Source organism: Sarcophilus harrisii, chromosome 2, assembly GCF_902635505.1.
Source record: "Sarcophilus harrisii chromosome 2, mSarHar1.11, whole genome shotgun sequence".
Lineage (NCBI taxonomy): Eukaryota > Metazoa > Chordata > Mammalia > Dasyuromorphia > Dasyuridae > Sarcophilus > Sarcophilus harrisii.
This window is the reverse complement of record NC_045427.1, coordinates 326,344,142-326,370,670: the sequence shown is the minus strand read 5'-3', so window position 1 is coordinate 326,370,670 and position 26,529 is coordinate 326,344,142. Positions and strand designations below refer to the sequence as shown.

At 38.1% G+C, this 26,529-nt stretch overlaps 1 protein-coding gene across 1 annotated transcript; it reads left to right on the top strand.

Annotated features, from left to right (window-relative positions):
• The first annotated feature begins 12,263 nt into the window (after positions 1-12,263).
• Positions 12,264-23,103, top strand: PIGH (phosphatidylinositol glycan anchor biosynthesis class H). The gene is made up of 4 exons (XM_031952785.1): positions 12,264-12,863; positions 20,543-20,752; positions 21,450-21,533; positions 21,815-23,103. The coding sequence occupies exons 1-4, from the start codon at positions 12,684-12,686 to the stop codon at positions 21,905-21,907; spliced, it is 567 nt and encodes a 188-aa protein (XP_031808645.1). The 5' UTR covers positions 12,264-12,683; the 3' UTR covers positions 21,908-23,103.
• Positions 23,104-26,529: the final 3,426 nt, after the last annotated feature.

Here is a 26,529-nt window from a genome sequence, read left to right as displayed (position 1 = left end):
TTGTTGAGGCAATTGAAGTTAAGTAATCTGTTCAGGATCACAGTTTAGAAATATTAAGTGTCTGAGGCCGGATATGAACTCAGGTTCCCCTGACTTCAGGGCGGATGCTCTAGCCATTGCACCATCTCCTGTCCCTGTGCAATTCATTTAAACATATTTCCATATCTGTCATGTTGGACAAGAAAAATCAGATCAAAAGTAAAAATACCACAAGAAAGAGAAAAAAAACAACAAAAGTAAAAATACTAAGCTTCAATTCATATTTAGTCTCCATAGTTCTCTCTCTAAATGCAAATGGTATTTTCCATCACAAATCTATTAGAATTCCCTTGAACTACTATATTGTTGATCAGAGTTAATCATCATATAATCTTCTTGCTATTGTATACATTTTTCTCTTGGTTTTGCACACTTCATTCAGCATCAATTCATATAAGACTTTCCAGGCTTTTCTGAAATCAGCCTGCTCATCATTTCTTATAGAACAATAATACCATAACTTATTCAGCCATTCCCCAACTGATGGGCATCCACTCAGTTTCCAGTTTCTTGTCACTACAAAAAGGGCTGCCACAAACATTTTTGCACATGTGGGTCCTTTCCCCTCTTTTATGATCTCTGTGGGATCAGAGTAGACACACTCTGGATCAAAGGATATGCAGAGTTTTATAGCTCCTTTGGTCATAGTTCCAAATTGCTCTTCAGAATGGTTATATCACTTCAAAACTCCACCAAAATGCAGGTGTCCCAGTTTTCCTACATCCCTTCCAACATTTATCAGATTACACTTTGAAAAGATGGAATCTAACTGGAAGTCCCATTAGTAATGTCTGCATCTACTTTCTGTTCATAGTTCTACCAACAATGTTTTTTGTGCTTTACATTTATCTTTGTCATTTTGATGGGTCTGAGGTATTACCTTAAAGGTATTTTAATTTACATTTTTATTTGTTATTGAGGATGGATTATTTATAATTTGTGTTCCCTCATTTGTGAACCTTTCATCTGTTTTCATCACTTATTCATTGGAGACCGAGTATTGTCCTTGTATATTTGTTATAAAGGTTTGTAAACTTTCTGATTATAATTTTTTTCTGGTAAATGTGTGGCAAATTCCACATACACTTCACCCCATCTCCCCCAAAATAAACCAACCCAATAAGTACAGTGAGAAAAGCCCAGGAATTGATCTCAGGAGACTGGATTCTAGGTGCATAATAGTTATTATACCACTCTGAGTCTCAATTTTTTAATTTGTAAAATTGGAATAATACTTGAACCACTCACTTGAGTAGTACAGATGTATTTTTTGAGTATTTGAGAATTGCTTTGAAGAAATGAAGTCGACAATGAGACATTACATAAGTGTAAGGTTATCTTTATTCTTAAGGATTAGTTCTGCTTCATTTCATAATGTCTTCATGTCATACAGTAATAGCATCTGAAAATTTGCTATGCATGACAACAGAGTCACATAGAACAAGAGCAAAATGTTACCCTGTAGGTAATAGTTATGTTGGAATGCCTTAGAGGTCTAGGGATTTCTAGATGTAGGCATTGAACCTGGCTAATAAGAAAGATCTGAGACTTGATATTAGAAGAGATCCAAGGTAAGGGCAGTAAGAGAAGGGATCAGGGACCTGGATAATATGGATATTGCACACAATAGAACAGAAAGCCAAGTGTAGAGGGCTGGAACTCTGAAAAGGTGTACTTAAATCTGGGACAGCAGGCTATTTATAGGCAAGTAACTATTCAATGTGAGAGAATGGTTCTCTAAGCACATAATGTAATATAATGATGTAATCAATCTAGTTGGCAAATACTTAGGATAATATGGTGATGTAATGTTCTACAGTTGCCCATGCTCATTGTGGTTGTGCATGCTCAGTGTAAGGTAGTGACATAATTGTACTGCAGTATTTAAAGGGAGTCTCAGACTCGGAACAAACACTCTCTAGGCCACAGCTCTCAACAGCAGCTCTCAGCCACAGACACAAGAAAAGACACTAGATTCCAGGCTCCATCTTTGATAGCCACATGGCCCTCCTACCTCCTTCACTCCTCCACTAAGACCAAAGACTAGGGCTGGTCCTGAAGTCCTTCAGAAAGCTAGTCTGGACTTTGCAGCCAAGTAGGGCAAAAGAAAGTTGCAGGCAAAATGCAATTCTTGGTGGCAGGAAGATCATATAATTAAAGAGCTGGGTCAAAGTTGGAGAATCTAAGGGGACCTAGGGCAATCTTAGAAACTAGTCACTATCTTTAAAAAAGGAGGTAATTGTGTGTAACCCCTTTTAATGGACAGTTCGTGTTTTTTGAAGGTGATGATATTTGGCTGCCCTCTATTCCCGTTCAGGGAATCAAAAATGATGAGGTTTGAATCCCCTCAATTCCCAGTGGTGATGAGGTTAGTAACAATAAGAGAATTGTTTAAAATCCCCTTTAAATAGGCCACAGATTTAAAGTGAAAGAATTCACTAATTCCTGAATTATTAATTGCAAAATGTTGGATAGAAATCAGTTTGCTAAAAGACTGACTTCTATAGTGGCAGAGTCCTGTTAGGAAAATGGGATCCTATGCTGAGAAAGTATTCTCAGCAGGCAAAGTCCTAACAGCTGAGCAAGCTACTTTAGGCCTTTTGCAAGTAGTGAGTTTAAGGGAACTTGTTATATGGGTATCTTGGTGGGGAGCTGGGACAACCTGAGCTGATCAGATCAGGATTTCTCAATTGAATGAGAATTTAGAATTTCAAAAAGATCCATGGGAGTTGATTTGCCGTTGAATAGTATTACTTCTCTCCTCCTGGGAGGATGGGCCTCTTTAGACTCCTTAGAGCCTGGGAGATCCTGATCAAAAAAGGAGACACAATCTCAGTGATAATTTTTAAGGAAAAGAGAACAGTTTCACTCCTGCTTCAAAGGCAATCTCCTGAATTTAAATAAAGTAATCAAGACTACTAATGCACTTGATAATGCAAAAATACATATTCTAGCTACTTGATAATTTAAGAAAAATACAAAACATATGATTCTAGCTCTTGTACAGTGAGTTTTCCTCTTATTAACAGATCAGAAACTTTAGAGCCAATAAGGATTAGGTATTCTGTTCAACAGTGATTTAAATATCCTCTTATATGCAGTACTTCAGACTTTGATGCCAGGATAAGTATTTCTCTAGAGATGAATGAGAGTGGAATTTTCTTTTTTTTTAGTCTAACTAGCTATTTAAGGATAACATGTAATCTTTATAGCATACTATTTGAAACTCTGCTAGATATTTTTCCCTCTGACACCCTGAGATGGAGGATGACAGTGAGGATTTTTTTTTTTTTTTTTAATAGCCTTTTATTTACAGGATATATGCATGGGTAACTTTACAGCATTAACAATTGCCAAACCTCTTGTTCCAATTTTTCACCTCTTACCCCCCACCCCCTCCCCCAGATGGCAGGATGACCAGTAGATGTTGTTTTTTTTTTTTTAATAGCCTTTTATTTACAGGATATATGCATGGGTAACTTTACAGCATTAACAATTGCCAAACCTCTTGTTCCAATTTTTACCTCTTACCCCACCCCCTCCCTAGATGGCAGGATGACCAGTAGATGTTAAGTACATTAAAATATAAATTAGATACACAATAAGTATACATGACCAAAACGTTATTTTGCTGTACAAAAGAATCAGACTCTGAAATATTGTACAATTAGCTTGTGAAGGAAATAAAAATGCAGGTAGGCATAAATATAGGATTAGGAATTCAATGTAATGGTTTTAGTCATCACCCAGAGTTCTTTCTCTGGGCATAGCTGGTTCAGTTCATTACTGCTCCATTGGAAATGATTTGGTTGATCTCGTTGCTGAGGATGGCCTGGTCCATTAGAACTGGTCATCATATAGTATTTTGTTGAAGTATATAATGATCTCCTGGTCCTGCTCATTTCACTCCAGCATCAGTTCGTAAGTCTCTCCAGGCCTTTCTGAAATCATCCTGTTGGTCATTTCTTACAGAACAGTAATATTCCATAATTTTCATATACCACAATTTATTCAGCCATTCTCCAACTGATGGACATCCATTCAGTTTCCAGTTTTTAGCCACTACAGAAAGGGCTGCCACAAACATTCGTGCACATACAGGTCCCTTTCCCTTCTTTATAATCTCTTTGGGATATAATCCCAGTAGTAACACTACTGGATCAAAGGGTATGCACAGTTTGATAACTTTTTGAGCATAGTTCCAAACTACTCTCCAAAATGGTTGGATTCATTCACAACTCCACCAACAATGCATCAATGTCCCAGTTTTCCGATCCCTCCAACAATCATCATTATTTTTTCCTGTCATCTTAGCCAATCTGACAGTTGTGTAGTGGTATCTTAGAGTTGTCTTAATTTGCATTTCTCAGATTAATAATGACTTGGAGCATCTTTTCATATGACTAGAAATAGTTTCAATTTCTTCATCTGAGAATTGTCTGTTCATATCCTTTGACCATTTTTCAATTGGAGAATGGCTTGGTTTTTTATAAATTAGAGTTAATTCTCTATATATTTTGGAAATGAGGCCTTTATCAGAACCTTTGACTGTAAAAATATTTTCCCAGTTTATTGCTTCCCTTCTAATCTTGTCTGCATTAGTTTTGTTTGTACAAAAACTTTTCAGTTTGGTATAATCGAAATTTTCTATTTTGTGATCAGTAATGATCTCTAGTTCTGCTTTGGTCATAAAGACCTTCCCCTTCCACAGGTCTGAGAGGTAAACTATCCTGTATTCCTCTAATTTATTAATAATTTCATTCTTTATGCCTAGGTCATGAACCCATTTTGACCTTATCTTGGTATACGGTGTTAAGTATGGATCAATGCCTAGTTTCTGCCATATTAGTTTCCAATTTTCCCAGCAATTTTTATCAAACAGTAAATTCTTATCCCAAAAGCTGGGGTCTTTGGGTTTGTCAAAGACTAGGTTGCTATATTTGTTGACTGTTTTATCCCTTGAACCTAACCTATTCCACTGATCAACTAATCTATTCCTTAGCCAATACCAAATAGTTTTGGTAACTGCTGCTCTATAATATAATTTTAGATCTGGTACAGCTAAGCCACCTTCATTTGATTTTTTTTTTCATTAATTCCCTTGAAATTCTTGACCTTTTGTTTTTCCATATGAATTTTGTTGTTATTTTTTCTAGGTCATTAAAATAGCTTTTTGGGAGTCTGATTGGTATAGCGCTAAATAAATAGATTAGTTTAGGTAATATTGTCATCTTTATTATATTTGCTTGCCCTATCCAAGAGCATTTAATATTTTTCCAATTGGTTAGATCAGACTTAATTTGTGTGAAAAGTGGTCTGTAATTTTGCTCATAAAGTTTCTGATTTTCCCTTGGCAGATAGATTCCTAAATATTTTATATTATCAGTAGTTACCTTAAATGGAAAAAAATTTGTCCTTTTCATTATTATGAACATTACAAACCTCAATATACATGAGCATTTGTATAGAAATAAAAGAACTATATATAAAAACATACCCATTAATACCCATGAAGTACAACTTATTTTTTGTAATATTTCATATTTTAAAATATGGCTTCTACATAGTTCCATCACTTCCCTACTTGTCTTTGCCCCCTTTCTGCTCTTATTTTTTTTAATTATTCACTGATCATTTCTTTTGTCATTTTAGTATCACTATTACTATATGTACATTGCCTTATTTCTGCCACCATCCAAAGTACTCCTTCATAAAAGTATAGTCACACAAAACAAATCCATACTTTGGTCATGTCTGAAAATATCTCTCATTTAGCTTTTTTAGTCCATCACAGTGTTGAGGTCAGGAACCAAATGTTGAGGTGTAGACCACATGTTGAGGTCTACATTTGGGGTACCTAAATGAAATTAGGGTTTAGTTAAGGTCTAGTGGCAAGTTTGGGGTACAGGGAATCAAACAGAGTTCCCCTGCAACCCCCTTGGATTCGGCGCAAGGATATGGCGGTATTTGAGGTCTAGTAGCAGCGCGGAATTCCCAATAAAAGCATTTATTGGCCCAGAGAGCTAGATTAATAAAAGAGGTTTATTACTGAGTTTAGAAGTAGGAGACAGGTGAAGGTAGAGATAAGGAGGGCACTGGACAGAGGGTCCAGTGGACAGAGGGTCCTCACATGGCTACCATGTTTGGAATCTCTGCAAAGAGGGGTTCCCAGTGTGGTCCTTTTAAGTCGGAGACTTAGCTCGAGGGGCTTTGGGATGTAGCCCCAAAGTTGGCTCAGATCCGGGTGGGGCTGGGACAGGTCCGGATCTTCTACTGGAATTCAAAGGGACCAGGATTTGTGAGTCAGAGGGTAATTTACATTAACTAGGGGGGGTTGGGAATCAAAGATTGGAATCTTTCCCGCATCAACAGTATATTTCATCATTAGTCTAATAGAGTCCTAATTGATTAGTTATTACATGTTGATCAGTCTTAAATCTTTCAATGTTATTTTCCTTTACAATGATATAGTTATAAAAATTATTCACCTGATTCTGTTCAATTTACTCAACATGTTAATACAATTTTAAAAAATAAGTCTTTTGTTATTTCTTAAGGAGCAATATTATGTTCATATGCTGTAATTTCTTCAGTTATTCCCTAGGGTACCTACTTTTCCCTTTCTCCTAAGTAACTTACAATAACAAAAAAAGGCTTTTTTTTTTTTTTTTTTTTTTTTAGGGCAGCTAAGTTGCATGGTAGATAGTGTGGCAAGACTGAAGTTAGGAAGAGTCATCTTCCTAAATTCAAGTCTGACCTCAGACACTTACAGCTGTGTGACCCCCACCAAGCTACTTAATGCAGTTTGCCACAGTTCTTGATTTGTAAAATGAGCTGGAGAAGGAAATGGCAAATTAAGCCAGTATCTTACAAGAAGCAACAACATATTTTTGTATATATGGTACATTAACCTCTTTTTTTGATCTACATGGAGTTTTTAATATAAGTGATGATATCAATTGTTCATAGTATAAATTTTGGGGTACAGCTTCAATCCCAAATTGCCTTTTAAAATGGTTTTGACACTTTACAACTTTGCCAACAGTGCATCAGTATGCCTGTCCTCCAACAATTGTTATTTCCCTTTGTCATCTTTGCCAATATAATGAATGTGAGGTAGAACCTCGAGTTGTTTTTTCTTTGAGGCTCTGCTGTACTTATTGAGTTATATTCTCTTTTAAGTTTACCTCTTGGGTTTGTTTTTTATCCTCAGTTCTTGGACTGGGACTTTTGTGCTTGGGTCAATCCTTTCAATGTTCTTAGATAGGTTAGGTAGGCCTTGTTTGATACTATCCCCTCTATTATAGTTGGAATGCTGCCATGTCTGATATTGTAATGCCACAGTCTCCTTGAACTGCCCTACCTTAGTCATTCTGCCCCAAATCTCAGGCTATCATACCACCCTTCCCTCTTGATCATAAGATTAATTGATGAGGATAAAAGAACTTATATTTTAGAATATCAGATGCTGCTCCCCATCCCAATGTATTAGAATACCAGATGCCTTTCCCCATCAGAATATCAGTTAACCTTCCCATTTCCAGTGCCTCCCCATCATTTCATTCTCACCTGCTCCCCATTATGTCATTGTTTCTGACTCCCTATAAAGAATCTCCATACCCCACATTCGATAGTAGATACTTGGAGACGAGAGTCCGATCCAGTCAATTGACTTACTCTCCAATAAATTTAATAATTATAACTCTCTAATCTCTATTTTGCCTCAGTTTTGCAATATAGTTTTAACTCATCAGCTAGACTGGAACCTCCATGATGACAGGGATCTTCCTCTGGAAACAACATTGGCTCCCTAAACTTCCTTTATCTAGTAGTGTTGCTAATTAAAGAAACCTGCAAATCAACTTAAGCCAAAAGGTCCCTTCACAACCCTCCTCCCGCTTATGGTAAGGCATTACACTTGGAGGTAGCAAATTTTTCATGATATATTTCTTTTTTTTTTTTTTTAATTTAATAGCCTTTTATTTACAGGATATATACATGGGTAACTTTACAGCATTAACAATTGCCAAACCTCTTGTTCCAATTTTTCACCTCTTCCCCCCCCCCACCCCCTCCCCTAGATGGCAGGATGACCAGTAGATGTTAAATATATTAAAATATAAATTAGATACACAATAAGTATACCCGACCAAAACGTTATTTTGCTGTAGAAAAAGAATCAGACTCTGAAATATTGTACAATTACCTTGTGAAGGAAATCAAAAATGCAGGTGTGCATAAATATAGGGATTGGGAATTCAATGTAATGGTTTTTAGTCATCATGATATATTTCTAAGAAAATCCCTAATTCTCCTTAGGAGAGAAACATGACTCAGGTATACCAGAGAAAACCAATAGTGACCAGGTCAACCCCTATTTGAAAATCCATCTCCTCTTCTACTAGTACCCAGAAGTACACCAGCCAATGTTGTTTTCAGAGGACGATCCCTGTCATCATGGAGGTTCCAATCTAACTGATGACTTGGCTAGAGATATGAAATGGGGGCATCCTATGAACAGGACCTGATCAGGTTTGGTCAAGCAAGAGAAACATCATTTCCCTGGCTGAAACACTGCTTTCAGGCCTAAAGAGAAGAGAAAGCTTAAGAGGCAAAGAGGAAGAAAAAGTTTAATGTTTGTTTTTCATGCTATTTCTCCATTTTTATCTTTATATCTCCTTTAATACCTGTCCTCAGGCAATTCAGATAGTAGGCCTCAATAAATGTTTGTTGTTGATTACTGTTAAACCCTGCTGAGTAAGGAGTTGGACATGTTCTTTGGTTGTTCTTTACATAAGACTTTTGGACTCCTTAGAAAAATCTATTTACTACAAAGATCTGACAAAATGCCAATTTCTTATTGTTGCTGTAAGTTGCCCTCTTGTACCCTCCAGGAAGCTTTAATGTCTGTTCTAAGTTTTTAAGAGATCTCTGATTGTTCCCTATTTAGGTCTTGTAACTTCTTATACTTTATATGGGGCCCAAGGAAGTGACAAGTAAATGAATTTTAATGAGGAACTAGATTTTGTAAGAGAACTTGAGATGTAGAAATTTAACTAGCAGAATAAGTCTTGAAGCTTTTTCCAGCATTTATTTATACTTGAGAATGAAATACTTTTAAAAATTACTTTCACTAGTAAGACTTTTTTCCCCCTTTATTATAGCTTTTTATTTACAAGATATATGCATGGGTAATTTTTCAGCACTGACAACTGCAAAACCTTTTGTTCCAACTTTTCCCCTCCTTCCCCCCACCCCCTCCCCCAGATGGCAAGTAGACCAATACATGTTAAATATGTTAAAGTATATGTTAACAACACTATATGTATGTATAAATATATATATATACATATATATCCATAGTTATTTTGCTGAATAAGAAGAATCGGACTTTGAAATAATGTACAATTAACCTGTGAAGGAAATCAAAAATTCCAGACAAACAAAAATAGAGGGATTGGGAATGCTATGTAGTGGTTTACACTCATTTCCTAGAGTTCTTTCGCTGGGTGTAGCTGGTTCTATTCATTATTGAACAAATGGAACTGATTTGGTTCATCACATTGTTGAAGAGAGCCACGTCCATCAGAATTGATGATCATACAGTATTGTTATTGAAGTATATAATGATCTCCTGGTCCTGCTCATTTCACTCAGCATCAGTCCGTGTAAGTCTCTCCAGGCCTTTCTGAAATCATCCTGCTGGTCATTTCTTACAGAACAATAATATTCCATAACATTCATATACCACAATTTATTCAGCCATTCTCCAGTTGATGGGCATCCACTCAGTTTCCAGTATCTGGCCACTACAAAAAGGGCTGCCACAAACATTCTTGCACACACAGGTCCCTTTCCCTTCCTTAAAATTTCTTGGGATATAAGCCCAGTAGTAATTTATTGCTGGATCAAAGGGTATGTACAGTTATCAGACTGTTCCAAATCATTCTCTAGAATGGTTGGATCTGTTCACAGTTCCACCAACAATGTATCAGTGTCCCAGTTTTCCCACAGCCCCCCAACATTCAGCATTATTTTTTCCTGTTATCCTAGCAGTCTGACAGGGGTGTAGTGGTATCTCAGAGTTGTCTTAATTTGCATTTCTCTGATTAATAATGACTTGGAGCATCTTTTCCTGTGGCTAGAAATAGTTTCAATTTCAATTCCTTCATCTAAAAATTGTCTATTCATATCCTTTGACCATTTCTCAACTGGAGAATGGCTTGATTTCTTATAAATTCTCTACATATTTTGGAAATGAGGCCTTTATCAGAACTTATGACTGTAAAAGTGTTTTCCCAGTAGTAAGACTATTTTTAATTCATAACTGTGAACTAAAAAATTGAGTTTTCTCAAAAAGGAGTGGTTTTTGTTTTTCTTTCCAAACTCATTGTACAGAAATAAACATTCCTTCTTAAAAGCCACACAACCAACCAGGAAATAAGATTCTGGAGGAATATCGATTAGAAATCAAACATATAATGTTAGAGCTTGAGAGAATCTGAAACACCATTTGTACCAACCCTCTCATTTTATAGATGAGAAATCTGAGGACTTAAAAAATTAACTTGCTCAAGGTCACCTAGCTACTTAAGTGGTAGAAGAACTAAGACTAGAAACCAGTGTTGTTTCCACTATTCCACAAATACTTCCCACAAAATATTGGCATATTCTGAAATATAGCCTGTTATTTAAATGGATTATTGATGCTTATCGGTAAATTGCCAACTCTACCAGAGAGAACTTCAGTCCAGCTTATTTATTGTTTTTTAATTATTTTATTTTTTTCTGGTTATATATGTATAATAATAGTTGATCATCTCTGTTACTTGCTATTATTAGGTATAGTTTATTCCTGGTTCTGCTTGTTTCATTCAGCTTAAGTTCTTATAAATCTTTTCAGGCCTTTCTAACATCAACTTGGTCCTCATTTTTTATAGAACAATACTATTCTATTACTTTCACATATCATAATTTATCCAGCCATTCCTCAATTGATGAGCATCTACTCATTTTCAATTCTTTGCCACCACAAAAAGAGCTGCTACAAATATTATTGCACATGTGTGCCCTTTTCTCTTCTTTAGGATTTCCTTGGGATATAGACCCAGGAGTGGCACTGCTGGGTCAAAGGGAATGCAGTTTTATAACCCTTTGGGCATAGTTCCAAACTGCTCTCCTAATTTGCTTATGGTACCACCCTTTACCCCCAAATCATGAACCCATTCTGACCTTATTTTGATATGGAGTATGAGATGTAGGTCTAAGATGAGTTTCTGACATTTTCCAGTTTCCCCAGCAATTTTTGTGAAAGTGAGTTCTTAACTCTGGGAGATGACTAAAAACCATTACATTGAATTCCCAATCCCTATATTTATGCACACCTGCATTTTTGATTTCCTTCACAGGCTAATTGTACAATATTTCAGAGTCTGATTCTTTTTGCTACAGCAAAATAACAGTTTGGTCATGTATACTTATTATGTATCTAATTTATATTTTAATATATTTAACATCTACTGGTCATCCTGCCATCTAGGGGAGGGTGGGGAGGTAAAGAGGTGAAAAATTGGAACAAGAGGGTTTGGCAGTAGTTAATGCTGTAAAGTTACCCATGTATATATCCTGTAAATAAAAGGCTATTAAATAAATAAAAAAATGGTAAAAAAAAAAAAAAAGAAAGAAAGAAAAGAAAATGGAAAAAAAAAAAAAAAAGTGAGTTCTTATCCCAGAAGCTGGAATTTGGGGATTCATCAAATACCAGATTACAGTAGTCATTACTGTGTCATGTGTATCTAATCTATTCTTGTTTATTTGTTCAGTAGAGATAGTCTTCAATTCTATATTTATTTTTGTTCGATTATAGATTTGGATTAAAAAAAAAAAAAAAGGGCAACTTGTGTCGGGTGCAGCATTTGCTATCAGAGGCATGCTGGGACCAGAAAGTTTCTTCCCACCAGCGGTAGCTTTGCCAGCACGTACACTCTGGCCCCACTCGCCATTTTTACATCAGGGAGGCAGCTTACTACTGAAAAGAGGCAGCCTCCGAGGAGCGTGGCTAACGCGCGGCATCTTAGTGCCCGGGAGCCCAGTCATCCTCACACGTCCCAGGGAAGAATTTGGGCCGACAGTAGGAGGCCCAGGGCGGAGCTTCTTCCTCATTCAAGGTTTCCTTGAGTAAATGACTGTGGGCTACGCGGCTGTTTCGGGAATGTCTTTCTATTAAAAGCCCGCGCTGGGGTCCCCCGCCTGAGGGGCGGACTAAACAGCGGACTACGCGGGTCCGCCTCCTCCCGCCTTCGGGACTCTCTACCGAAGGCCTGGGCTCCCCTCGCAGACCTCGGGAGGCCGCTTTGTAGTTTTAAAGTTTAGCGGTCCCCACAGACTGCGCCTACAGCCCGGAGAGCTTCAGCGTCCCGGGCCTCGCTCGCGGCTTGATTCCCTCAGGAAACGGAAGCGGGGCCTCTTTCAAAGCGTCTGTCACGTCCCACCAGCAAGGACCGTTTGCCACCTTCGGGGCACAGGTTTCTACGAAGAATCGCGAGACCCGGGCGGAGGCGGGGTCGGACCTCGCTCCTCGCCGGAAGTGCGTAAATGACAAGAGGGCGTGGCTTAGCCGCGAGGGTAGCGCGAGGTCCGGCGCTATGGAGGAGCCGCGCAACTTCTCGGACATAGACGGCGGTCACCTGGCTCTCCAGCGCCGCTGTTACTCCCCCTCCTGCCGGGAGTTCTGCCTCAGCTGCCCGCGGCTCTCGCTGCGCTCGCTCACCGCCGCCACCTGCTCCGTGTGGCTGGCGGCCTACGGGCTCTTCGCTCTCTGCCAGGTACGGGCGCTGCGCCGCTGCGCGGGGCTCCGACTCTGCGGCCCCTCCCCTTCTGCGCCGGCGGGATTCCTCCTTCCCCTGGCCGGGCCGCGGGCGCTTTCTCCTCCTCTGGGCAACGAGCGTAGTAGTGACAGCGCCTGCTTCTCAGCGTGGTCGGGAGCGAGGTAACAGTGGTGAAGTGCTTAGTATGCGCGGGGTCTGGCCCACGGGCCTGTGCGCGGCTTATTGTCCCGGCCGTATCTGGGGAGCGGGAGCGGGGTATTCCCGAAACAGCAGCAGAGCCGGCAGTCGTTTCCCCAAACGCCCAATGGGTGTGAGAGACTCAAAGCCAAGCGCGGGGGATGCACAGAAAGGCAGAAACAATCCCTGCCGGCCAGGAGCTGCCTCCCAAGGCGGAGGCGGCGTGCGCAAACAAAATCAAATAAGAAGGACTCGCGAGATATAGATGCAGCATAAATGGGAGCTCCTCTCAAGGGGAGGATGCTGGGGAGAAGGTGCATGCGTGGCCCGGGACGGGACGAGAAGGGGTTATGGAGTTGGGTTTGAGAGTCAGGAAAGACAAAGCTTCTAAGTTTGAGATAACAGGCGTGGCCTCTGAGGTAATTTGGAAAGTGTATTCCTGTTAAGGATCGTGCCTAAGTGTGAAAGCCCTCGAGCCTGTGAATCAACACCCTTGAAGGAATTGCAAATCGCCTTTACTGATGTCGATGTGGCTTGTGAATTGGGAATGAAATAAATTGGAGGCAAGAGGGAAGAGGAGAGAGGTCAGAGAATGCAACTGCCTCTCAGTCTCCTTGTATCCTTATCATTCTCTTACATGAAGGGATCTGTTTTTGCTGGTCAGAGTTAGATCCCCCGCAGCCACTAGCAGCAGGTTGCACCCATAACATATTCCTAAAGCTCTGTCTATTTAACATCCCCTCAGAAAGCTTTCCACTGCCTTTATTTAAAGTTTTTTTTCCTCTCCCCTTTTTAACTGACCATGTTACATTTCATTTCATAATTAGCTTATATTTATAAAAATAATTATACCCACTTCAGCCTGTTCTCTTCAGGGCCAAATTAGCAGAGAATTGGGATCTCAAATTGTATATAAAAACAATGTGCATTCTGTTCAGTTCATGTTGCTGAGAAAAGTTTGTTTTTGTCCTTTACAAGTCGAGCATTGACCACCCAATATTCCCAGCTGAGCCGTAGGAGCTGTCATATATTAGAAGTATATCCAAATATGCTTCTTCTAGTCCATCAAGCTTAAAATCTTTGTTACCCATTCCAGCATTTCTGATCCTGTCAGAGCCTTGGGTTTACTTGGATGTTTGGCTTCAGTGAAGAATTGTCCAAAGCACTCATAATAGATTTCATAGAAAAGACAATTGAGGAGTGGTGGGGTGCTTTCCAGTCCTCCATTGCCTTTTAAATAAAATATAAACTTCTATTTGACATTTTAAGTCCTTTATAATATGGACCCAACCTATCTATCCATATTTACCATTACTCTACTTAACTCTGCAATCAAGCCAAACTGGGCTATTTGCTATTCCTCACACTAGATATCTCATGTCTTTTCTCCATTCCTGTTCTTTGTGCCTGAAACACATGCCATTCTTAAGGCCTTATCTTAGAATCTCTTACATTCTTCAAAAACTTAGATCAGGTACTACTTTGTATAGCAGACCTTTCCTTATTTCCATCCAAAATAGCTCATTTATTTGGCATATGTATTGTATTTACTTATGTGCCCACATATTTTCCCTTACAAAATCTAGGCAAACTCGTTGAAGATAGGGATTGTTTTACTTTTTTCATTGTTTTCCCATTATCTTAATATAGTGGATCTTACTAAGTACTTGTTGATTGATTTACCACAGCTTTTAGTTTTGCCTTCTGGTACAACATAGAACAAGTCTATATATCCTCTTCTACTGGACAGTCCTTTAAGTGTTTGGTATTATAATGCCTCTCTCTTTTTTTTCTTTTCTAGGTTAAAACGACCCATTCTTCTGTGATATGGTTTTCTGTCTTCTCTATATTCTGGTCTCCTCTTCTCCCTCCTGAGAGATACTATCTGATTTAGACAACTTAGACAACTCCTTAAGATTGATTTATTTGTTGAGGCTCATAGAGAGATTAAATAACTTATCCTGTATTATATACTAAAAAGTATTAGAGTGATATTGGTGCCTAGGTATTCTTAATTTCAAACCCAGCTCTTCTTTGGCCTCATAATATCTAACATCTTCGTATTCCTTTAAGATTTGCGAGACATTTTACATATATTATCTCATTTGTACCTCAGAATAACCCTGTGAGGTAGATGATCCATAAGGCTAGGAGAGGCTAAGTGACTTGTTGTCCATTAACACAGAGCTAATAACTTAACCAAAAACAGGCAAGATTATTTTTTCCTAGTAAATTTATTTATTTCTAATATACATTGTTTTATGAATTGTGTTGGGAGAAAAAAATCAAAGCAAAAGGGAAAAACTATTGAGAGATAAAAAGACAAAAACAAAAAAAATGAACATAGCATTTGTTGATTTATACCCATTCTCCTTAGTTGTTTTTCTGGATGTAGATGTCATTTTCTGTCCAAAGTCTGTTGGGATTGCTTTGGATCACTGAACCACTGGGAAGAACCAAGTCTTTCATAGTTGATTATGGCACATTTCTTGATATTATTGTGTACAATGTATTCCTGGTTCTGCTTGTTTTACAAGCAAGATTAGAACATGGGTCTTCCTAACTCAAAGTCTAGCATTATCTCCTCTGGCACCTAGCTTCCTTGACTCCACTTGATAACTTCTGTGTTCCTGAAAATTACCATCTTCTTCATCCAAAATTTAAGGCCTTTCAAAGTCTGATCCTACTTTAATCCTCCAAATTAATATTCTATAAACCCTTCACTTGAGAGATTTTCTCTCACTTATTGCTTTATGCCCCCCATCTCCCCATATTCTGTTTGCATTCACACATTGTCATTGCTGTTCTGCCTGTTTTTCACAGTCTAGAGTATCTATCACTATATATCTTCTTATTTCCTGGTCTTCAAAAATCACCAACTCAGGTCTCCAGGAAATCTTCTAAAAATATCCCAGTCCAGAGAGATCCTCCTTACAATTTATATATCACTTATTGTCTGAATCATTAATTTGGTACCTCATTACTTCTTTTTATTCTGTGTCGTAGAACTACAGCTATCAATGCAAATTGCAACTCTTTAATTAGATAAATCCTAGAATTGACTGAGACACAGAGAGGGCTTAAATGATTTGTACAGAGTTGCACAGATATTGTTAGAGGTAGTTAGTGTTTTGAGCCTAGCATCTTCTTTACTACGACAGCACAGCTGCTGTCTTTCTCCTTCACTATACTACTTGCATTACAAAATAATTACCTATATGTAGTGGAGAATTAGAGGATTTAGAATCAGGAAGACCTAAGCTTATACTCATTTTACTAGTTGTGTGACCCTAAGCTAGTCATTTAACTTCTCATTGCCTGTTGCCTCATCTGTAAGATGGAGATAATAGCACCTACCTCTCAGAGTTGTTAAGAAGGTAAAATAATATTTGTAAGGTGCTTTATAAACCTTAAAGTTCTATATAAATACCAGCTATTATTATTAGTATTACTAAAATATATGCTTTTATAAAAAGTACCAAAAAAGGTTTCTTGGTTGTGCCTTTGGCATTTTATTAATCCATAATCTCAACTCTCTGGCCTGTTTATATACTCTTCTTCAGCATACATTACACATATGACATTTTTCTTTCTCCTACTCATGAATCTGTGTAAATCATCTTTTTTGTTGCTTCACTACTATACATTTAATAACTTCCTCTTATAGCTGTGAAAGAAATAATCCCTCGCTTCAATTTATTGTGAATTGCATTGTATCCTATTTTACATGAGTTTTGGGCAAAAATGGGACTGTGGATATATGTATGTGTGTGTATGTATGTATGTATATATATATATATGTGTATATATATATATATATATATATATATATATATATCCACACCTATATATAGGTAAAGAGTTGTTTTATATATATTAATTTCTTTATGGTGAAAAGACTGGAAAGATTTTTGTGCTATTACCATGGGAATGGGGGGACAGGATAAGGATTTTAAAAAGTAAAAGGAAATTTTTATAAAAAGGGTTTGTCACTCTCTTTTCGATATAGTTCATACTAATCAAAACTATTAAATTATTACTTCATAGAGCTAGAAAATAAAAAGAATTCATCTGGAGAAGCAAAATAAGAATATCAAGAAAATTAATGAAAAAAAAATTTAAAAGGGGACCCTATAAGATCTCACTATAACAAAATTATCATCAAAACAGGCAAGAAAAAGAGGCAGTTCATAATGTATTAGGAACTAGACGGGAGATCATAGTATGATCAGATTCAGAGTGCATCTATAAAGGAATACATTAACTGACCTGTGGTAAGACAGAACAGAACTAGGAGGGAGTGATGGCTATAGGAAAGTTTCTTCAGGTAGACAAAAAGGATATCAAGAAAAGACATTTAATAATGAGTATTAGACAGAAAAAGGAGAATCACCATTGAGGCACCATGAGATTGGTGGATAGAATTCTTCACTTGGAGTCAAGAGATTTGGGTTTGAATCTAGCCACATAGTTACTGTGATCATGTTCGAATCAATTGACTTATGCCAGTGTCAGTTTTCTCATTTGTTAAAAGAAGATAATAATATTGGTAATATTGATTGAGTCTCAGTGGTTGTGAGAGAAGTGCTTTGAAAAATTTAAAGGGTTAGAGAAATGAATTGTTGCTATCCTTGGGCCTATCAGATAGATGGGACATATCAGAAATGGGGCATTCTCTTGCTTTGTGCTTATTTTCTATATATTTTCCAACCACTTATCAGTATACTTGTTTTTCTCAGTAGAATATAATTTTCTTGAAGGCAAGGATTTTATATTGGTATTTGTAACCCCAGAACTTGAGGGCAGTGTAAATCGGCATATGATTAATAAACTTCTATCCTGTTATACAATAATTCTGAACCACTGTCATTGTTCAAACTCTGTTGTCTGTTCCCCATCGGTCACTCCTTATTCCTATCTCCTCAATGTAATACCCCCCACATCTCTGACCCCTCCACTGTCTCTCAACCTCCAGTTTTCTATTCTAAAACTTCCCATCTCTTCTATTGTGTCCTCTAGAATGCTCCATAATTTGAAACTTACTTTCTTCTTAAACCTTTTCATTTTTCACTCTCTTTGTACTCACTGAGACTTTGGCTTCCTCTTGATGACAAAGTCTTCCTGACCGTTCTCTGCAGAATTGTTTTCCCTTCCTTCACTGTCCCTATTTCTTGTGACATAACTTCAACTGGACTTTCACTACAGCAAGGCAATCTTTTTTACACTACCTAATTGATTCATACCACAGCAGCTTTTCCAAACTTTTTCATCCCTCATACGTCTCATAGTTGTCCATCCCCCTCATATTTCCCTGAAAAAATTGAATCCATTTACCTAGAACTCCTTCTTCTCTTCTTCTCTCTTCTTTGTCTCTGCATGATGAGAGAACCTTCTTACCAGGAGCCACTACATTCTGAATTAGGCACCTCATTCCATTCCATTTTCTCTAGTAGATTGTCCCTTTATCATCCCTGCTCTTTTTCTGATTTTCAACTCTCCCTATCTACTGACTGCTTTGCTGCTGCCTACAACATGCCCATGCTCCCTCTTTACTCAAAAAATCCTCACTTGATCCATCCATCCCCTCTAGCTGTCATCCCATAGGTTTTCTCTTTTTCATATCTTAACTTCTTGAGAAAGCTGCTTATAAAAGATGTGCCTTCAGTTCCTTTTTTTCTCATCTTATATTAACTCTTGCATTCTGGCTTCTAGTGTCATCATTTACCTGAAACTTCTCTCTCCAAATTTTAAAGTGACAAATCTAATAATCTTTTCTCAATCTTCATCCTTCTTTTCCTTTCCACAGCCTTTGGCACTATCAATCACCTTCTTCTCCTTGATACTCTCTTTTCTGTCAAGCTTTTTGTGGCACTGCTCTCTTCTGGTTCTCCTCTTACCTGCTCCTTCTTTATCTTCTTGGCTGGATCTTTATTCAGGTGGCAGCCACTAACTGTGGTTGTCCCCAAAGCTCTGTCCTGGGCCTTCTTCACTTAGTGATTCCATTACCTCCCAGGGATTCAGTTATCATCTCTATATGTAGATGATTCTCAAATTTGCTCCCCTTTATTTTTCTCTTGATCTCCATTCTCATTTCTTACCACCCAATGGTATGTCCAAGCCACCTTATTATCTTTCCCTCTCAAATCCTCTTCTTTTTGTAACTTTCCTGTTAATGTCAAGGGCATCACTGTCTTTCCAGTCACCCAGGCTCTAAGCCTAGGAGTCATCTTCAACATCTTATTTCTTCCCTCTTCCTCTCTCCCATGCTGTGTATTCTGTCATTTGCCATGTCCTCTCATTTCTTTCTTTGTAGCATCTCTCACATATGCTTCTCTTCTTCTGACAGCGCCATCATCCTGGGCTTCATTACCTCATACCTGGGCTATTGCAATAGCCTGGCAGTTTGTTTCCTGTAATTCTCACCTTACTTCAGTTCATACTCTACAGTTGTCAAAGTGATAAAGGGCAGAGACCATGTCACTCCCCCTCCTCAAACTTTAGTGACTTTCTGTTACTTCTAGAATCAAATATAGCATCCTTTGACTTTTAAAGTCCTCATACAGTTCCAGTTTTCTTACACTTTCATCATAGTAATTCAGTGACACTGGCCTCTTTGCCATTCCTTGCATTGGACACATTTTCACCTCTTACTTCTGGGCATTTTCGCTGATTTCCCCTTGTTTGGAATTTTTTCCTCCCCTCTTTGCCTATGGTTTCCCTGGCTTCTTTCGAAGCTCAGTTAGTTTCACTTTCTCTAAGAAGACTTCTTATCACTCTTAATGCTGGTATCTTTCTTATGTTGATTATCTACAATTTATCCTCTTTATATCTTGTTTGTACATTTTGTCTCCCTAAGTAGACACAGTGCTTCGCACATAGTAATTAATTGCATGTTAACTCAGTTACCTAATAAATGCTTGATGAATTGAAATTCAGGGGATAGGTCGTTATATAACGAGTTGTTTGGATGCAACACCATCAACCAGCAACTGAAAGACTGAGCAATCCAAGGTTTGGGACTGTAGGTATGAGTACCTGTTCTAGCAGGAAACAACTATCTAATCATCCAATTAGTAAAACTACAGTTGAGTAGTTTAAATAATATGATTGTAGAGCTCTAATTTCCCTTTTTGTATCCTACAATAGTATAAGGCAGTCCTATATTCTAATTGAATGAATGAACCAGTTGTGCTCAGGCAACACTGAAACACTAAAGGAGAAAGACCGAAGTTCCAATATTTAACTCTTTGGAGGAAAAACTTCTGGTTTTGGTAATGGTACAAAGGCTACATTGTACAGTCTTCCTGGCATCTCTTTCCTCCTGTTCTTCTCATTTCCTTTATCTCCTTATTATTGCTAGGGAGGAATTCTTAACTTCCCACTACTGGACCTACGTATTATCTTGTGGTGTTGTGCCAATTTGGTCATAGCTAGGATGATGAAGACATATAAAATCTGGTGCAGTTTTCTCATTGGCTCCTTTTCTCTTCTTTCCTCAGAACAGCATGGTCCTCTCTGCTGCTATCTTCATCACTCTTCTAGGCTTGCTTGGTTACCTCCATTTTGTGAAGATTGATCAAGAAACCCTACTGATCATTGGCTCTCTTGGCATCCAAATGACCTCATCCTATGCCTCAGGAAAAGAGAGTACAACTTTCATTGAGATGGGCAAGGTGAAGGATGTTGTCATCAATGAAGCCATTTATATGGTAAGTACTTTTTTGGCACCTTTGGAATGTTCCTAGAACCCTGAGTGTTCCTTAAAATCCAGATATATAGAGTTGGTGACAATATAGAGTTGTTTTTTAATGTATCAGGTAGATTCAGCCTTCATTTAATGGCCAGAAAATACGCATGCACTTTTTCACAGTGAAGGCTTTATTTTGTGCTTACTTTGAGGACCAGTTCCAAAGAGAAAAATCAAGTTCTTATTTGTATATAGAATATCATAGCTGGAAGGGATCTTGGGGAATCATCAGATCTGAATTTATTTTGCAAACGAAGCCAAGAGAAGTGGAATGATTTGCCCATCGTCTTCATGAAGTAGGCAACACACTGGTTTTGCAGTATGCATTTTAAAATGTATGATCTTGTTATTACAGAATCGTACATATACATTATTCTATAGTTTATAAAACTCTCATGACAATTCTGGGGGTTAGGAAATCCATTATTGCCTTTATTGTAGATGAGTAATTAGGGAATTACTTCAGACATCTTCTAGCCTGGGTTTTGTGCAGTCTTGCTGTGTTGCCAGTCTAGAAAATGTTATCACTTTCCCCCATCTTGTTACTGTCATGTACATTTTAAACATATTTATTACCTATTGGGAAGGTAGCCCTTTGAAGGTGACTTTCAGCTACGTGCTATATTTGTGCTTCTACCATTTGGTTTATTCTCTTACAGCAAAAGGTGATCTACTACCTGTGCATTTTACTGAAGGACCCAGTAGAACCACAGGGGGTGTCACAAGTAGTACCTGTCTTCCAGGTGAGTCAACCCAGATGCCTTACCTCTCTGAATTCAGGTCAGGTGATAAATTCTTTGAGAAATTAGGTGGTGATTTAAATACCTTTGAAACACCACAGTACTTGGTATAAAATAGCTAATTAATAAATATTTTAATTAACGACTGGATGAAGTTTATAGTATTTACATATAAAGATAGAGCTTTTTGTGAAACTGGTAGACTGAGTTGTTTTGTCTTTCAGGGTACTAATAACCTCCCAAAATCATTAGTTCTGACTATATTTCTCCTCTCTGGACTTTAGAGTGCCAAGCCCCGACTGGACTGCTTGATTGAAGTATACAGGAGCTGTCAAGAGATCTTGGCACACCAGGAAGTCACGTCAGCAAGCTCATGAGTCCCATCTAGCAGACTTCCATCCTGCTTCCTGTCAAGATAATCGCAGAATCTGGAGCCACAGCCATTCATTTGTTTGGGCCAGTTGTGTACCACATGGCAGCATGGTGTAGTGGAGAATGTGCTGGCTTGTACTCAAGAACACTTATGTCTGAGTTCTCCTTCTGGGCCTTGTGTGTGAGCCCAGGGAAGTGCCAGACCTCGGAGGGCCTCAGGTAGGGCAGCTAACTGCCTTGGGAGAGGGAGAATCATAGCCACAGTCCAGAATGACAAGTGCCAGATCATCAGCAAAACCTAGCCCTGATAACCCACATGGAAGTCGGGGAGTGTAGAGGACTAGAATAAGTGACAGACTATCCAGATGATATCCTATCTTTACCACGGATCCATTATGTGAAGTTATACAGGTCATTTTGTTAGTTTTCCTTTCCATATAGCAGGAACAGTGTCATAGTTTTATACTACCTTCAGTACCTTAAAACTGTTTGTTGGAAAGAAGGAATGAATGTGAAATGGACATAATTATATTCCATATCATTGTGTGGGGAGAGGTAAAATATGAGGGAGATGAGAATGAGGTCAAGTCCTTTGGAAGAAAGGAGTCAGATCAAAACAAGGAGGTATTATGAAAGTGATTATAAATAAAACAGAACTGGGAAAATTTATGTGTTTTGCTTTCTCTTTGTAGGAATACCTTATGGAAGAATTCTGAGAGCAGAATCTTTTAATCTACTTGAAGAAACTAGAATGATTCCTTTTTCATAGCTCATGATTAGAGGGAATGAGTGATAAGTCAAAAATTGATGGCGTATTTGCAAAACTAACCAGAAAGTCTCTGGTCTAAAGGTTCTTTTGATATCACCCTTGACCCAACTCTAGGATGTGAGTTCCATTTTAGATAATGCTAGGCAGTAGAGTTTGACAGATTAAATAAGTTGGTGCAAACCACATTTCTTTAGAATTCTAGAGGTTTATTCTTCCCTAAGTAGTATGTCCTAAGGAGTCAAATTCTAGGTAGAATTCTGAGGTTCTTCATAACTATAACTTCTCTCCTATAATGTTTGAGAGACTAAACAACTCAGAATCATAGATCTGGAAGGGACTTCAGAAGCCCAAAAGAAATTTCCCCCCAGTACTGATACATTGTTGGTGGAACTGTGAATGGATCCAACTATTCTGGAGAGCAGTTTGGAACTATGCTCAAAAAGTTATCAAACTGTGCATATCCTTTGATCCAGCAGTGTTACTTATATCCCAAAGAAATCTTAAAGGAGAGAAAGGGACCTGTATGTGCAAAAATGTTTGTGGCAGCCCTGTTTGTAGTTGGATAGAAAATAGAAACTGAGTGGATGCCCATCAATTGGAGAATGGCTGAATAAATTGTGGTATATGAATGCTGTGGAAAACTATTGTTCTGTAAGAAAAGATGAGCAGGATGATTTCAGAGAGGCTTAGAGAGACCTACATAAACTGATACTAAGTGAAATGAGCAGAACAAGGAGATCACTATACACAGCAACAAGACGACTGATTATACGACAATCAGTTCTGATGGATGTGGCTCTTCTTCCACAATGAGATGATTCAAACCAGTTCCACTTGAGCAGTGATGAAGAGAGCCATCTACACCCAGAGAGAGAACCATGGGAACAGAGTATGGACCACAATGTAGCATTCTTATTCTCTCTGTTATTTGCTTACATTTTGTTTTCTCAGATTTTTCTTTTTCTTCCTTGATCTGATTTTTCTTGTGCAACAAGATAACTGTATAAATATGTATAATATATTAGCTCTAACATGTATTTCAACATATTTAACATGTATTGGACTACCTGCTACCTAGGAAAGGGGGTGAGGGGAAGGAGGGGAAAATTTGGAACAAAAAGTTATGCAAGGGTCAATGTTGGAAAAATTACCCATGCATATGCTTTGTAAATGAAAAGCTTTAATTTAAAAAAAAAAAGTAAGAAAAAGAAATCTTCCTCCCCCCCCCCCCCCCCCCAGATGAACAAATAAAACATTTAATAAGTGCTTATTTTTCCAGGGAGTAATCCCTTCAGGTTGTCATTCACTGAAGACTTTCAGTGATAAGGAACACACTACTTCTTAGAACAGGTCATTGCAGTTTCATGTAGTTGTAAATATTAAGAAAGTTTTCCTTATTGAGCTAAAAATCTGCTTCTGCAACTTTCTTCTGCATTGTCAAGTACAGCATGGCTGATCCCTCTTCTATAGAATAGCCTGTCATATAATATTTGCAGTCAACAGTCATGTTCTACCAATCACTGTGCAATCTTGTTTCCCCATCTTAAAGTTGAGGGTCAGTCATACTGCCTTTTGGGAAATGTCTATCCCAATATCGGCAAGGATTCCTTGCTACATATGCTGCTTACCTTAGGACTAATGATTTACAAGCTCTACTAAGAAAACTGATTGTCAGCAACACATCATGTGAAGAATTTGAAGGGAAAAACGGAGAATCATTTTAGGTTTTGGCTAGAGAAGAAAGAATTGTCACTCATTGACATGAACCTCCACGGGTTCTGACAATTTCTATGATCTGTGTGAAATTAATTTATGATGGTGCTGTCAAGATATATCATTTGGCTCCCTCACAGCTACTTCAACTGGCTGTGTCTTTCAAGCATATCGATATACTCTTCTGTGATTTATGTTACTACTGCCAGAAATAATGCAGGTAGCTCCAGAGAGAAATGACTTGTTTCTGGGTGAAGTATGGTGTTCTGACATTAGATACAAATAACAGAAGTATCAGAAACATTGGTTCTAAGGGAGCCTTTTCTCTTTTGAGTCCTCATGTAATTGATGTAATTACATCAGGGATGTAATTATAGTCAAATGATAGGAAGAAGGTAGGAACTGAATAAATTACTCCAGTAGTCATTATGGAGATGACCTGCTACATTCTCCATCATTACCAACACAAAATGCCAACTACCTCTAGTGGAAAGGTAAACTTAAAGAATAGTAGCATCCTCTCCTCCATTCTCTGGACCCCTCTTGACCACTGACCCTTCTTCATAGCTCCCACAACCAGTTCAAGGAAACAATCTTTGCAAATATGCAGCTCTGATCTTTTCAGCAACCACAGCTACTGAACACTTGCCACTGAAGTCCTTGGAATTGTCAAATGGTTTAACATCAGAAACAAGGTTTTATTGGTGGAAATGACATTTTAAAAGATGTATTGCTATCTGCTTAGCTACTGTATCCTGAATACCCTGAGCCTTTCCATTTGACTTGTGGCAGAAATCTCCCATGTGTGTTGTTTGCTACATTAGAATATGAGCACCCTAAGAACGGGGACTATTTTGCTTTTCCATTTGTGCTTCCAGTACTTTCTATAGTAAGATTAATAATATATGCTCATTGATTCATTCTGCATGGCATTGTGGAGAAGGAAATGACAAGCCACTTTAGTATCTTTTCCAAGAAAACTCTAAAGGGGTTCACAAAGAGTCAGACACAACTGAAAAATGACTAAACAACAACAACAGAACATTGACGAACTCCAAGGGAGGGAAGAAGAAAAAAATGGGGAAAAGATCCATAAAACCTAGTGTAAAATAATTCCTTTTTTGGTTGTTGCAAATACCAACTTTTTACTTATTGTTGCAGACAAGATTATTCAGGGGTTCAGGACATTATGAAGTAAGATTGGATATATGCTCAACCTTCCAGACCTATCCTGGAAGGATGATTATAATAAGGTATGTCAGATGAATCTTCATTTCCCAATTGAAGGGAAGAGGTAGGAACAAGAACAGTGAAGTTATAGAGTGCATTTGAATACACAATTAGAAGTGCTTATTATCTTGTTCTTTCCAGCTTAGAGTTCATATGGGGGATTTGATAGAGCCAGAACTCAGAGAAACTAGGTCCAACTCCATCCAGTTTTATCATCATGAAGGGGATTGGCGTTTCAATGTCAGGGTTCAAAACATTTGGGTGGAATTGGTTTTCCATGCAGCTATCTCTGCTCTCTTCCTTACAAATGTTAAGTCTACTTGTGTGTTAGGAAATGAAATTGTCTTACTAAATGTTGGAAAGATGGTATTTTTGACTTGTTGGCTTTGGATGGAGTATGGAAACCAATAAAAATCATCTGCCTTGGTCTCAGTGAAGAGAATTTGGTTATAGGAAACAGAAAAGAAGGAAGCTTTGGTTTTCTTTCACATTTTTTTTAAAGATGAAATATAATTAGATGTTCTAGTGAGCTTGGCTAATTAATATTTCCCTTAAACTGACTGCCTACAGAAAGCAGAACATGTCTTAATGGATACAATCAGGATCACAAGCTTTAGTAGTTCAACAAAACTGCAAAAAAAAGTAGATAGTGTATTTATTTGGACCTTCAAAGACCAGGAAGAAATCAGTGCAGTTAGTTCTTTGTGCACAGTTAAGGATTGCTTATTTTTAAAGCATTTGGTCCACTGATTAAACCCAGACCAGAGGAGATAATCTGGTAAGGGTCCTGGGACAGTGTAGGGCAGTGAAGTTTGCCCATAGTCTAAAGTACAGCTCATTAGCCTCAGTCCCTACCAAGGTTAGGACATCATCGTGAAACAATATACTGTCGCACAAGTCACTGCAAGTATTCAC

Bases quoted from the DNA above. Each gene is read 5' to 3' on its own strand.
- PIGH (XM_031952785.1), top strand. From the start codon at position 12,684: ATGGAGGAGCCGCGCAACTTCTCGGACATAGACGGCGGTCACCTGGCT. The intron at 12,864-20,542 runs GTACGGGCGCTG...TTCTTTCCTCAG, and splicing joins GGCTCTTCGCTCTCTGCCAG to AACAGCATGGTCCTCTCTGC. The intron at 21,534-21,814 runs GTGAGTCAACCC...TCTGGACTTTAG, and splicing joins AAGTAGTACCTGTCTTCCAG to AGTGCCAAGCCCCGACTGGA.